General features: G+C 53.7%; 1 protein-coding gene across 1 annotated transcript in view; it reads right to left on the bottom strand.

Annotated features, from left to right (window-relative positions):
• Positions 1–15,030, bottom strand: part of FAM53B (family with sequence similarity 53 member B) — a 73,753-nt gene that overhangs the window by 36,081 nt on the left and 22,642 nt on the right. Inside the window, exon 3 of the mRNA XM_045568013.1 lies at positions 13,426–14,204. Within this exon, the coding sequence (XP_045423969.1) occupies positions 13,426–14,204 (779 nt within the window). The remainder of the gene's footprint in view (positions 1–13,425; positions 14,205–15,030) is intronic.

The raw sequence follows: 15,030 nt of genomic DNA, 5'->3' as shown, positions 1-15,030 counted from the left end.
GGAGCTCTAGTTAGCGTATTAAATGGAGGTATGTCACTTCCCAGACGGAACTCAACAGACACTGGGACCTCTCCTCAGTGAGCTCCCCAGCTGTGCTCGGTAATAAGGACAGCGTCCACAAGGCTGCAGAGGACCAGGAGAAGAGGGGCTCCTGGCTCCCCTCAGTCCCACCTTAAACTGCAGAGGAAAAAGGCCAAGTCCAGCTCCCCCTGGAAGCCAGGCCTCCAGAGAAGTCCCAGACAGAGATTCAGAAACCTGGGACAAGGACCACAACCCCCTGTGCTTTTCCTGCTCCCAGCTGGTGGGCCCTGAGACAATCCCACGGCCACCATAGTGCGCTGTGGGGCCTCTGCAGGCCTCAAGGCCAGGGCAGCTGGGGGGGTCCGGGGTGGGGCAGGGAGGAGCCCTTCACTTTTCTCCGCCTGCCCCACCTCCACTGCCCCACCAGGAGCACATGGGGCTTCCCTACGCAGGCTCCTGGGCTCCGTTAAGGCTACCACTGGTGCCCACTGGGCACTGCTCACCGTCACTGCTTCAAACTCAAGTTTCACATTTCAATAATAATCCAATTTTAGCAGACTTCACCCAGAACGGTGACAACTGTCACCTCAGACTGTCTAGACGGCTCTGACAACTGGTGTAGCACAGGCCAGACCAGGCTCCCTGGGCAATGTCATGTGAGGCCCCACCTGCCATCCCAGGACTGGGCACCTATCCCCAAGCCCATTGCCTCGCTGTCCTCACACCAGAGAGCCCCACGCCGGCTCCACCACAGACAGAGTCCACCACAGGGAGGCAGGAAGGCCTGGTCAGCCTCAGCTCTGCGACTCCAGCCCTCGCTGGCCCAAACCCCTGTGCAGACAATTGAGAAGGGACAGGCCTGGCATTCAGAGCCCTGCCTAGGTGCCTGACAGCATGTGGAACAAGCATGGGCCTCGTGGCCACTTCAGGCCCAGAGACCTAGGGTACGACTCTGTACCTCCATCTCTTCTTACAACAGCCACAACACCCACTGTCCAGGGCTGCAGGGAAGATGACACGCAGCCACGCAAACATCTGGCACAGTGTCTGCCACCCTGTGCGCAACAGACGATCGCAGCACCCTTGCTTATTGAGCACCATCAACGTAGGAGCCGATGCACCTGCCAGGGAAGAACCCAGGCTCCTTGCCTCAGCTCGTTGGTTCGTCTGTCCAGCCATTCACACATTCAACAAACATTTAGAAAACTGCTGGCACCCGGGTAAGTGCTAGAGCTCGAGGTGAGACCCAGACAGGCACAGGTCTGCCCTGGGGCTCATGATGCAGACTGACTTTCATCACTGCCGGTCACTGCCCCTCAAACACTGCCCACCTGTCTACAAGCCCAGGCCAGGTGAAAAGGGGTCTCACACAGAGCAGGAAAAACACAAGGGGTCACTGGGTCCTTTGCAGACAGCAGGACAAGTCTAAAATCTAAGCCCATTCCTACTTGTCCTTGTCTCTGTCGTGTGAATGTGGCCCCCAAAAGATCACAAGCTGTCCGTCCCATAGCTGACGTGGGGCAAGGCTGGCACAGAAGCTGTGGATGCCACCAGACAGAAGGGCAGCTCTGTAACCACGCCCTCGTGAGACAGGGTCAGGCAAGCTTCGGCTCCTCCCAGAGGCTCATCTCTGCCCACAGAGCTGCGGTGGAGCACAGCACACACACACTAAGTACAAGCGCACTGCCTATGCACAATAAAAGCCACCAGTGCTGTCATCTGTGGGTTGACCAAAGTTTCAAGGGGTGGGGCCTGGGCCAAATGAGGTGCAAGGCTCCAGCTCAGAGTTCCCAACGTGAACCATGCTGTCCTCATTCCAGAGGAGAACGGACAGTGCAGGTAGGAGGCTGACCAGCAAGAGACCAAAACCAAAGGCCAGGGAAAGTTTGGTTTGGGGCAGCTGCCAGGTAAGGCTCCGGCCCCTCCCTCCAGAACAGGGTTTGTAATGGGCCTCCATCTGCCCCAGAGCTCACTCTCTTCCAGGGGCCTCCCAGCAGCCCATATCCTCCCACTCCTACCCTTAGGATTCTCCAGAGACAGGAGCTATCTGTTCCAAGCCTGCTGGGGATGTAAAGACCTTGAACTCACCTCCTCCCACCAACGGGCAGGCCCCGGGCCAAGTTTCCTAGGTCCTCAGGCAAGGTATGGAACATCTCTGTGCCCCAATTGCTCGGACAGCACGCAGCCCCCACAAGAGCACTGCGAGGCTTACGTGAGCTGACCATGCCAAGCGTGGAGGTCAGGGAGGAACCAGGCTTCAGTGATTGCCAGCTGGAGCATGAGCTCCAGGGTCACACAGCACCGCACACTGGGGCACGTATGAGGCTCAGGCCTCGCCTGCCCAAGACACCTACGTCGTGAGCAGAAGCCTGTCTCCACTTTAGAAGGGAGGCACTTGAACACACTGGCACCTCCTCCTGGGGCTGCCTGGAACCAGCAAATCGAGCACAAGACTTGCCAGAGAGCAGCATCAGGCACCTTCACGGTCAGAACCCCCAAGGTTGAACATAACTGCAGCAGTGAGGTGAGGCAGTTGACTCCAAGTGTCCCATCAGATCCTGGCCCCAAAGCCCTGCTGGTGTTCCAACCCTGAGCTTAGGACAACTCCTTGCCCTGCAACAAGGCCAACCAAGGTGGTCCTCCTGACCCTCAAGCACCCCGGCTCAGGACCGCAGTCACACGGGCCTCATTGTGCCCTGCACTCACCATGCCTACTCCCACCTCCCACCCAGTGGACTTGCTGTCCTTCTGCTTACATTTTTGCAAGGCTGAACACATCTCATCATCTTTGTCTTTGCACAAATGTTACCTCTTCAACAAGGCCTCTCTGTCCCTCAGTCTAAAGCTGGCCACTTCCATCTGCTTTCCTCCCAACTGGCGATCCAAACCACACCGGCCTGTTGGATTTTCTTTATAGCACATTATCACCATCTGAAATGATCTTGCCTGTTGGTGGCTTGCATGTTATCTACCCCCTTTCTACGCTGCAGAACTAACCCCAGGCCCAGCTGAATGCCAGAAACCCAGCAGACACACATAAGGATCTGCTGAGTGAAGAACAAACTGGCACGGAGCTGTGAAAGAGCTCGAAGGGACCTTCAGCCACGCTGGAGAATGCTAGACGGTGCTCAACAGAGGGACACTGAGCAGAGCTGGAGAAAGAAGCCGTGTGTCTCCCTGTCTGCTGCTCCTGCTGTCACTGCCACCCAGCCATGCTGCCTGACCACAGGAGCAGCCTGCTCTATACTCAGCAGCTGCTTCCAGTTTGCCACGTTTCCAACACTCACAAAACCAACTTTATCACCCCCCCCCCTTCTCAGGTCCAGCTGGCCAGTGTCCCCTCCTCGGAGGTCTGGTCCCAGCCCCATCAGGCCTGTGGACTCCAAGCTGCCAACCTTTCAGAAGTACAATCTCTGCCCTGTGGTCCCCAAGCTCAAGGATGGGAGCAACTTCCTGCAGTTGCTTCTTTGTAACACCTCTGGTTCTCTTCTTGGCTTTTCAGGTCTTCAGAAATCTAGTTGTTCACAACGAATTTGCCTGAACCTAAGCAGGGTGCAGTTTCTGTCTGCTGACAGGCCCTGGCGGATCCAGGAGGGCTGCCTCTCTCCATGTGCAGAGCTCTGGCAAGGACACAGCTGGGGCCACCACCATCACCCGCTCCACAAAAATCAAATGCCTTATGTGGCTCTGCACCTTTTCAGGGAAGGGGCTGGGTGTCTGACCACCTTCAGTGACGCACTGATGTAAGCTCACTGCTACTGTTCACAAATTCAGCTTCTGGTGGTTGCATTATTTTTTGGAACCAACCATTTCTTTTGTTTCTCAAAGGTTAAAAAAAAAAGGCAACTCCTCTCCCTCCCAAAAAGGAATTATCCAAGAGCTCTACTATGTCTAACATTCAAAGGAGGCATTGTTAATCTTTTGGCCATAAATAGGCAATTAACACCCACTCTGAGCCTAGTCAAACCAAGTCCCTGCCGGCATGGGACTGCAGCAAAGGGCTTGTTCTTCTGTGTGGCATTTGCTTTCTTTAGTTCTTGACTGTGGCTTGAAGCTGCAAGAAAGAGTGGTAATTCAGGATGGCTGATACCACAAAAATGTAATAAGTAAATGCGCTCTTGTCGACAGGGGAGACTCTATGCAGTGCTTGGGACAACAGAGGACCATACTGCGAAAGGCAAAATAGGCCAAATTAAGGTTTCATGTTGTGATGGACCCACAAAGGCCAGCAAGCAGCATGGTCTCGGGTAAAGGCACACACAGGCATCGGCCATGCTCGGCTCTGGGCCTGGCTCTGTCATCAATCCCACGTCCATCTCAGTGACACATCTCTCTGTGCTTCCTGCTGTGGCCCTCACGGGGGCTCTCACAGGCCCACAGGCACCACGCTCACCAAGGGCTGGGAGACCCTTCCCAGTGCTAACCTGATGTCCCTGACAAGGAAGAAGGAATAAGATGGAATGCTGAAATCCTTCTGGGGTCAGTCAGATGTCTCCCTCCCCTGCATCCTCTGAGGCCCAGCTGGGGAATTACTCCGCTTTATTAGGAGATTCAGAGAGGCCAGTGCAGGCCCCTTGTTTTCTGGAGCTGCTGTCCCAGCTGTTGTAACTGACCAGATGTGGCACAGCTGAGACAAGATCCAGCGTGACCAGCATTTGAGACTGTGAAAGAATCCTCCTGTGGCCCTAAGCTGCCCCAAGACCTTCTCCAGCCCCGAGTTCAGAATGGGGCACCCAGCTGCAAGTGGACAAGGACAGAGAAGCTTCAGAGAAGGAGCCAGAGGGTACGGAATTGAGCCTCCACAGAGGGGAAAGGGCAGCCTGGAACGGCAAACCCCTGATGCGCAAGGACTGGGCGTACAGCAGTTCCATGGATGCTTGTGGACACAAAATCAGCCAGGTGATCCAACAGATTTCCTTTCTACTGAGAACAGATCAAGAAGAAATAAAGTCAAAGTTGAGGGTGGCATGTTGGATGACAAGAAGGGCTTACAATCAGCAAATACTAAACAGGGCAACTTAAAGGGAGTTACCGTTTTTGGGGATTAGGATGATTGATTCCCTGCCAAGTTCAGTCTATGACTCGGGTGAGTTGGACGCCAATAACAAGAGTAACCCTTTGGCCAGTCCTGTTGGTTCCACCTCCAGAATGTTTCTTGAGCCCCTAACACGAATCACGGTGTCTCCTGCCCTCACCACGGTCTGGCCCAGCACCACGTCTGCCAACGGCCTCCTCCGGCCCCCACAGTCCATGCTGCTCACTACAGCCCTGAAGGAGCTCTTTCGGGCATGCTGTTGCTCCTCTGCTTAAAATCTTCTAATGCTCCCCCCTGCACTCAGGATAAAAGCCAAACATCTTTCAAGCACGTACCCAGAAAGCCAGTTGTACTCAGGCCCTGAGCCCCTCACCCCCTCTGCTCCAGCCATACCAGGTCTCCTTCCAGCCACTCCCTGCGCCTTGCACGGTTCCTCCTTTTGACAAATTTCTCTCCTTACTACTAAAATGTGACTTCCAATATGACAGCCAACCTTACTGAGCACTTGTCTTGGGTACCCAGTCCTGAGCTCCAAGCACTTCATACAAATGAGCTCATTTAGTGCTGACATTGCATGTGATGAGAGAAGGCATTGCTACGCTTCCTCGTGGATGGGGAAACTGAGGCATGGAGTGGCTACATAAGTTGCCCAGGATAAGGATTGAGCCCACCCCAGAGGCAGGGCTCTGGCATAAGGTCCTGCTCTCCCACCAGCCCTGTCCCCTCCCACTCAGCCCACGCTCTCTGCTTCTCCTTCAGCAGCCTGGGACTGACAGGAGGTTTCTCTAAACCCTCTTTTGTGGGCCCTTGGAGTTGAGCCAGTCAGAGCCAAGGGCCAACTGGCCCACAGGCCTTTCCTACTCTGGCTGCCGTGAAGCAGGACTAGCCGTGTCCTCAGATGTGCCAACGCCTCAGCTGGAAAGGCCTCATACTCCCTCCTGCCCACAGGCTGTGGCCTCCCCAGGGCAGGGCCTGCTGGGGTCTCCCAGACTTCCATGCCAGCACCAGACCAGGACCTGGCAAGCCGAGGATGCTCCAAGCATGTCCACGGAGCCCCAGGGGCTCTCATCTGAGCAACTGGCTTAGGGAGACACCCCAAGTCCAGAGAGCCTGAGGTGCCCCAGAGCTTCATTGCCTCATATCTTCCCAAACACCCTCGGCTCAGAATGGCTCTCAACTGAAGCATGGAAAATCACCAAGTGGCACTAAAAGCTGCCTCCCTGGCATATCCCCAGCTGAACGCCTTCTATTTTTCTCTTCCCCGGGAGATCAAAGCTATTGTGTCAACACTCGGCCCCGATCCGAGTGACCTTAAGCAGATTACTTATGCAACCTTGGGGCTGCAACTGGGGACAGCAAGGAGTTATCCAGGCCTCTGAACAGGGGTTTCCTCAGATTACGGGAACCCACACCAGGGGTTCTATGGTGCCACTAACACACCTACTTCTGAGAGAAAAGACAGAGTAGGCACAGAGCTGAAGCCAGTCTCCTGGCCCCCTGATCCCAGCACACTCCACAGCTGACAGGATCCTGGCCCACCAAGAGTGGCAAGGCCAGCAGACTGCCTAGAACAGCCACGCAAGTGATCTGCCACGGGAGTGACAGAAGGCTGCAGGCCTTGGTGTCTTTGTTAATCAGAGCTGGCATTCCCCAACTGCCAACTGTGTGCCGGATCCATGCCACATGACTCCTCCCCACACCCATGAGAGGCAGGAACTGCTATTCCCATTTCACAGACACGAACATGGAGGCTGAGAGGTTAAGTGACTGTCGAGGGCTCCAAAGTGGAGGGATCTGGACAGAACCCCGATCTGACGCCAAAGCTCCCACTTACCACCACACGCTCTGCATCCCATGGGAGTCGGCTCCCTGGAAAGGCCAGCTGGGTGGCCTCACTCGGCACCAAGCACGGCCCCAGGTACACCGAACCTGGGGCTCCTACGTAACCACGTGGCTTTGGGCAATTCTCAAACCTTGTTGACTCTCCCCTGGACTCTGAAGACTCGTTCGCAAGTGACAGGATGGACTAGAACAGAGACAGCAGATGACACTCAACTACCCACCAATTAGCAATTGCTGCCAAGATGGCCAAGGGGAGGAGTCTAAGACCTCCTCCCAGGTCAACTGAAAAGAACATCATGACTAATGAGCAATGTCTGTCAAGAGCGTGGAAGGAGACATGCTAGATCAGAGTCCAAAGCTGCCACCCCTTGGCATCCAAACTCTCTGACAGTCGGGGTCTTAAAGCCTCTCTTTCTTTGTTCAAGCCTGTCCTGTTTTCAAGGCAGAAGCAACTACTCCCATGTGCCCACAGAGGTTTTTCCCTTTACTTTCAGTTAGCATTTCCTTCATTCCAGTTGGAATTCTGGGGCTTTCCATGCCTACCTCTCTCACCGGATACTCACACCTATCTGCACTCCGTATTATAAAGGGTGATCCACCTCTGACTTCTTGTACTTGCTGTCAGCAGTTTCCTGTCCCGGCAGGAAGGGTGCAAGGCAGCAGGGAACCTGAACAGTCAGGGTGGCTGGCCACTGGCAGAGAGGACAGGAGAGAGCCGTAACGGCTTGGGCAAGCCAGGCCTGCAGCACAGAAACCTGGCCAAGGAAAGGCACAGCTGGGGCTGCCCGAACAAGGTCACACAGCCAGTGGTGTAAAGGGCCCCCAACAAGGTGACTGAGGAGGGCCTCTGTCCCTCATTAAAGGTGAGGGAGCCTCACCTGGGAATGACCTGCCTGGCAGAGAGCCACGAGTTACCAGTGAGCATCTGCCGTGAGCCCGCTGGTGATGTGCTACAGCAACAGCCCTACCCCACGAAGGCCCTGGGGCCCTGTCCCGCCACTCTTCTCGACTCATCCGCAGGAACAGGGCTCTCCGTGCCTTCCCAAAGATGTGCTGGCATGTTAGTTTCTACCTCATGCTTCTTCTCTACCCTAAACTGTCCCTGGCCAGCTTTTCCGGGGCCCTCAAACATCTGCTAACACGACAGCTGCTGCCTGTTCTGAGGCCTGCTCAGGGAGGTCCGGGACTCAGTGGGTGGCAGCTGCAATCAATCACACCTCTGTTCCAGCATCCCGACCCCTCCCCACAAATGTCTTGCTTCCATTTGAAGCACTGTTGAGAGATACAATTTGTTGTTCTTTCAAGCTGACCAGCTTGGTGTTAAAAATACAGCAAGGATTGTGACACTCAGTGAGACATCATTCAATGGGTAAACTTTTTTTTTTTGAGACAGAGTCTCGCTCTACTGCCCGGGCTAGAGTGAGTGCCGTGGCGTCAGCCTAGCTCACAGCAACCTCAAACTCCTGGGCTTAAGCGATCCTACTGCCTCAGCCTCCCCAGCAGCTGGGACTACAGGCATGCGCCATCATGCCCGGCTAATTTTTTCTACATATATTTTTTCAGTTGGCCAGATAATTTCTTTCTATTTTTTTTAGTAGAGACGGGGGTCTCGCTCTTGCTCAGGCTGGTCTCAAACTCCTGACCTCGAGCAATCCACCCGCCTCAGCCGGGTAAACTTTTTAATTGTTGGTTTTTCTGCAATCTTTGCTCACACACACGATCCATGTCTAAATGGCCATGTATAGCTCAGGTCTTGCTGGGAGCCAACCAATGCTTGGTGGTCAAGCCAGGTCTCAAAAAAGCAGTACCTAACAATATTAGCTAAGAAACAACTCCCATGCTCGAGCTAGGCCCTGCCCTGGATGGCACCCATTGTTACTTTGCAAAAGGGTGGCTGCAGCTTCACATACATCACCGGGCAGAAGCAGGAATGCTGTGAGGGGCCAGCAGAGTCACACTAGGGCAGGGATCAGAGCTTACCTTGTCCTCTGAGCTGCCTTTGAGCAACTGGCTCTGAGGAACCAAGTGGTTGTAATTACAACTACAGGGAGGACAGACATTTCTAGACTAGGCCCTTGCATCATTTCCTCCATGGGGGCTTTCCTCATACAATCAACCTCCCTCGCTCAGGGTCCAGATGGCCGGGTCACCTGCTGGCTCATCTGGCATCTTACCCACAATCTTGGCATTAGGATTTAAAGAAGACATGAGCAAAGACAATCTGAGTGCAATTTCCACACCCCCACCCACTGCCAAGAGAGATAAGAGCCACCGCTGGGGGCTGAGTGGACACCTGTGCCCCAGGGATGTATGTGGCTGGGCAGTGGGGACGGCAGCAGCCGGCGGGCCCCCGGATGTTTCTACCCTGGTTTCAAGGGCGACAGACATGAAATGAGAATGCTCGCACACGGCCAGCTTCCTCTGGTGGGGGGCAAATCCGATTCCGTCACCATTTCATAACCCTCGCCTCGGAACACAGAGTTCCCTGCAGGCTGAGCAGGGCAGGCCTCCTTCCCATTTATAAAAGTAAAACGATGGGGCAAGAAGATGAACAAGCAAGAAGTAAATGGCAAGGACAGAAAAGGGAGCATAGAAACAAAAGGGGGAAGGTGGCAAATAAAGAAAAAGGGGAGTTCTCCTAGTGGACTGAGCGTGCCTCCCAGGAACACCCACCCTCTGAAGTCACCCAGAACAAGCCCACACCTTCCCTCCACGCCCTGCAATTGTGATGGTGACAATGAGCATTTGTCAGCACTCACCCTGCGCCAGCCAGTGCGCTGGGGTGTGTGTATTCATATATTAATAGACAGACACACAGACAGGTGTATGTATATTCATAGATGGAGATACATGATATACATATAGATAAACACCCTTATAGACAGATACACACATACATACATGCACACACAAACATACATTATACACACGTTATTTCCCTTATTCTTCCCACAGTCCTATGGTGGTGGTTATGGTGGTATTTGCTGCACAGAGATGTTAAGCAATTTGCCCAGGACCATCAGCCCCTCTTCTGGAAGCCTTCTGGTTTGTCAACATCCCCTCCTAAATGTGGATCCAAAAATAAACACCATGTCCAGAAGAGCCCTAGTGCCCAGAGGCTAGCAAAGCCTCAGTCTCCTTAGGACAGGCTGGAATGGACAAGCCCTAAGGTCACATTTCCTTCTGACATCCTCTGCTTCTAGCACAGTCTACACCCATGTGCACTTGCTCCTGCTGAACCAAACTGCAGACAAAGGCAGGGCCTTACACACCTCAGAGCCTCTTGCCCACCCTCCATGTTGCTCTGACTTTTGGGTTCTCTCCCTGGTCCTGCTTCTGCTGACAGGTTGGAGAGCCTGTCCACCACAGTCCATCTGGTCACCCTGACTGATGGCCAGAGGGAAGCCCCTGTGTGTTCACACACACCCTCAAGATCAGCTCTGGGGCCAGGCGTGGTGGCTCACGCCTGTAATCCTAGCACTCTGGGAGGCCGAGGCGGGTGGATCGCTCAAGGTCATGAGTTCGAGACCAGCCTGAGCAAGAGCGAGACCCCGTCTCTACTAAAAAAAAAAAAAAGAAAGAAAGAAAGAAATGATCTGGACAGCTAAAAATATATATAGAAAAAAATTAGCAGGGCATGGGGGCACATGCCTGTAGTCCCAGCTACTCAGAAAGCTGAGGCAGAAGGAGTTTGAGGTTGCTGTGAGCTAGGCTGATACCCCGGCACTCTAGCCCGGGCAACAGAGCGAGACTCTGTCTTAAAAAAAAAAAAAATTATTAAAAAAAAAAGATTTGCTCTGCACCCTGCAGGTCCCAGCCCCAAGCAGCACCTCCAGGGGAGCCAAGGTTTTTCAGCCCACCTGCTCCAACGGTCTAACAGAAAAGGCACTTTGTACCTTTAATCCAAGGCTCTCATGCACCTGGTCCCAGAACCCCTGCATAAAGAGACTCCCTTACTTGGGCAGAAAGAATGCCCAAGTGGAGCTCCTCCCCGCAAAAGCAAATGTATAAACTAAGATGGAAAGACCCATGACAGAGTCCAGAAGCCAGCTTAAGGAAGCATGGGCCAACCCTCGGTACAAGTCTACCCTTCCGGGGATATGGAAAGCCCAACTACGAGCCTTTCTTCCATGGGCATGCAGAGCAGACTCTGCCCATTTCCTGGGAGTCACAGATGTTGAGTGAAGCCACAGTGCACAGAGACTAGGGTCCATGGGCAGTTGGTCCCACATAAGTCACCATCTGGCAACGTGCAGGTCGCTATACACCAGTGACATGCCCGGCCCACTGGGTACCTAGGCACGGGGCCCTGTATTGTCCAGGCTGAGCTCAGGGCTCTTAAATGTACAGGGACTCCCTCAGGCCTAGTTTTCACTGCCCGCAGAAGAGCAAGGCCCACCTCCTGGGGCAGTAAGTCATCCAGTAGGGGAGCCAAGCAGGCAGAACTAAAGAACCCCGTGGGAGAGGCTGGAGGGGGTGGCTCAGGGTCTGCAGGCCCATCCCCTGGGCTCCGGCTGCAGGACCTTGGGCACACACACTTCCCAGGGGCCCCTCTCCACTCTCCTGTGCCCCGTCCAACTCAGGACTTGCTGCTGAGCAGGCGGCCAAGGACAGACAGGCTGGACCAGGGCAGCCTCCTCAGGCTCCAGTGCACATTCCCAGATCTTGGAGGCCTGCCTGGAGCCAATGAAGCAATCTATACATGTGGGCACAGCCCCACTGAACAATATATTTTTAAACAGTTTCTACCCAAGTGAGGCCAGGAAATGTCTCCAGTGATAGCAGTGGTATTATTCCAACTGTGGCTAGTAAAATATAATAACATGTGTAAGTTGTTTTTTATTACCTATCTAGCTTATTAGCTAATAAAATAAGCTCAGCATTAAATATTTAACTGAAGCCATTATTGCACCCAGAACTCAGGGCTCTGGGTTGCCTTCCAAAGTCACCCAAATCTGTCACCTTTCCAGCCTTTTTACTTATTTATTTAAACTTCTCTGGAGAAGGAAAATTCCTCCTGGTGCCCAGGGAACGTGTTCAATCATTGTCCCACTAGGAAGGTCAAAACTGTCTACTGCACAGGAAGGGACACACCGGGAGCCACGATGGAAGACATGGAAATCGGACCAGGAGGAGCAGGAGCTCTCCCCACACTCCTGCAGGCTCCCCTCCAGCGGACCCACGGGCACAGGGAGGCGTGAGCACACCATCATCTTGCTCTCCCACTGCCCTAGCCAGGGCCAGCACTCTGGAACCAAGGTGGCCCGAAAGTCTGGCCTCTGGGGCCAGGTGTGCTCTAGACTTGAGATACCTGCACCTCTTCTTTTGTAGGGGGGGCCTCTAGGCTGGAAGCGGGAACTAAAAGGGAGAGAAGAAAAACCCCATAAATAGAAACTGCATTTTTTTTTTTTCTAAAATGAAAGGCAGCCCAACTGAGAAAGTGTCAGGCATTAAAGCAAGATAGCTGTGCCCGCTCAAAAGGGAGTGGACACGAGCAGGCTGCCCACCCTGGATCTGGCCGTGGTGCTGCAGCAGCAAGAGCAGCCCCTGTGAGACTGTCCTCACCAACAAGCAGACCTTCATCCTCTCAAGCCCAGCAAGGATCAACGTTTGTACACACAAGACCAGAAAAGATGATGGTTCCCACCATGGCAGTAAGCAACTGAAGCCCTCTGGGTGGACACAGAACCAACAGTGCTGCGTCCTGTCATAACCACCTGGCCCCAGTCAAAGGTCACAAGGGCTAACCCTACTCTCCAGGCCTATCATGTTCTTATCCCCAGTAAGAACAAAATGCAGCCACCGCTCAGGCTCAGAGATTGTCCTGATGACGGCCTATCAACTCTTAAGTTCATCTCATTCAAATCAATACCCAAGATCCGTGTTGGCGTAAGGCAGGGCTCTAAGACAAAGAGGATAAAGTCCAAGTGACGGGGGGGTGTGGCCAGAGGCTTCTCCTACGGCAAAAAGCCACGATGATTACAAAGGAGGCACAGAGGATATTGATCACTATTTCTTCATCATCTAACATTTCAACAGTTTAATCAAAACAAGGAGCACCACCCCCACCATCTCTTGCTCTCTAAAACCATTACACACAGTCCTGATCTCAGGATCAGCATAATCCAAGGGACACTGAATCCCAGCGTGTGTGTTTCTTACATGGCTGCAGGGAGGGCTTCCTGCGAGAGAGGACTCCAGCAAAGGCCAGAGGGGCACGACCAGTGCAGGGCCCCTTCGGTCTGCCCACCAGTGCCCTGCCTCTCACCATCCTTCTGCTCTTGTACCACTGGCACTGCACATCACAGGGAAAGAGCAGGTCTGATTTTAAATGGAGAGAAACAGATACTTTTTTTAAAAAACAAACTTGAAATAATCTTTCTTTGAATAGGATTTTTAAAAAATAAGGAAATTAACCCACTCCTGGGCATTCTGAAACCAGCATCATGTTCTCGGCCAGGACGGGCCAGGACCGGCAGAGCACCAAAAGGATCCTGCAGCACCCTGCGGGCTGCTGGGGCTCTTACCTGTGCCATCTTGGCAAGGTCTAGGGAAGGCCTCTGCTCCTGCACTTCCTCAGGGCGCCGCCGTTTAACGCCAACCTTCTTGTCGTTAAGGACACATGGCTGGGAGCGGCTTCGGGCAAGCCCGCTGGAGCGTCGCGCCAGCTCTGGCGTTGAGGCAGGTGTGCTGCTGGCTGAGGGTGGGCAGTATTCTGTGAAGGAAAACTGGTCGTGCGAGCAGGAGAGGGACCGCTGCAGGTCCAGCCGGCCCCCTCCAACAGGGTGTGGGTCAGGGCTCCAAGTGTCGCCCACCTGCCCACAGGGGGCTGAGCCTGGCACCCCTGGGCAGGGCTGCCCTCCGAATCGGTGGTGGAAGGCTGCCTGGTCACAGGGCGAGGAGAGCACGCTGGCCCGGGAGGGCAGGCTGAAGCTGGAGCTCCTCTGCATGGTGCCCACGCCGTTGGAGTAGCGCTGGACGCTGCCCCCACTGTAGCAGCGCCTCTTCTCCACAGGAGTCCAGACTTTGGAGCCCAGGGGCCTCCACGATGTCCGGCAGCTGGACATCTCATCGGAGAAGGACAGCGAGCGGCACTGGCGCTTGCTGGGGGGTGCTGAGGGGTTCCCGTTGTGGTCGCTGATGCTGAGGTCTTTGATCAGGCTGGTCACGGCGCAGGCAGTCACCGCATCCCGGTGCCACAGCGAGCCGTCCTGACACTTTTCAGGCAGGCATTCCCAGATGCTGGCGCTGGGTTGGTCAATCTGAAGAGGGCACTTCCTGTCCAGGTCTCGCCATCTGTCATTTTCTGGTTCGTAAATAACACAGAGAGAAAACAGGATTTGAGACGCCTTCACTCCAGCCCTTTATCGCCACATCAACAGCCCGTTTCAAACAGAGGACGTTAGAGCCAGAGGGCCCTTCAAAACTATCCGGTCCAACCTCATTTTACAGACGAGACACTGAGGCCCAGAGAGAGGAAGTGATTCCCAAGGCTTGGCTAGAAGCAGCGAAAGGCCTAGAATCCAGATACACGCCTGGGACTCCTGATACAGTTTTCTTTCCATCATACCGTACTGCCTTCCAGGAAAAATTCAAAGCAATATTTTTTTACCCAAAATGCTTTCTCAACTTATACATGGGAAACCAACTTGCCCTGCACCCGTGCTGGCCGGTAGCAGAGTCAGGGCAACGTATCTGTTAAGTCTCCTCTCAGTTCTCTGCTGCTTTTAGGACTCGGACTCAATGTCCCGGCAGAAGATCACAACCAAACATGAGACTTTCAGTCCTTCAGGTGGTCATGCCCAAAAAGGTGCTGAGGTGCTTCCAGGTTAGTTCATCTGAATTCCATCTTTAAAGCACTTACTGATGACAGAAACTGGATCTTTTACTGACTTGTGCCCCCTCCACCAAAATGCTCAATAATACCAACATCAACAACAAGTACATCCCCAGCAGCTGCCGATCACAGCACTTTCTCTGTGTTCACTTGATTTCTCACTGAAACAGAGGACACTTCAAGCAATTAAAATCTGTAAGAGCAAGTCTTGGGCTCCACAGACTTTAGGGTATAATTTAAACTTACATATTTAGGTCTCTACTTGAACACATGAATAAATAAGCTAACCTTTCTA

Source organism: Lemur catta, chromosome 14 (assembly GCF_020740605.2).
Source record: "Lemur catta isolate mLemCat1 chromosome 14, mLemCat1.pri, whole genome shotgun sequence".
NCBI classification, from domain to species: Eukaryota; Metazoa; Chordata; class Mammalia; order Primates; family Lemuridae; genus Lemur; species Lemur catta.
Note: the sequence above shows the minus strand (reverse complement) of the source record. Positions and strands in the feature narration are given on the sequence as shown.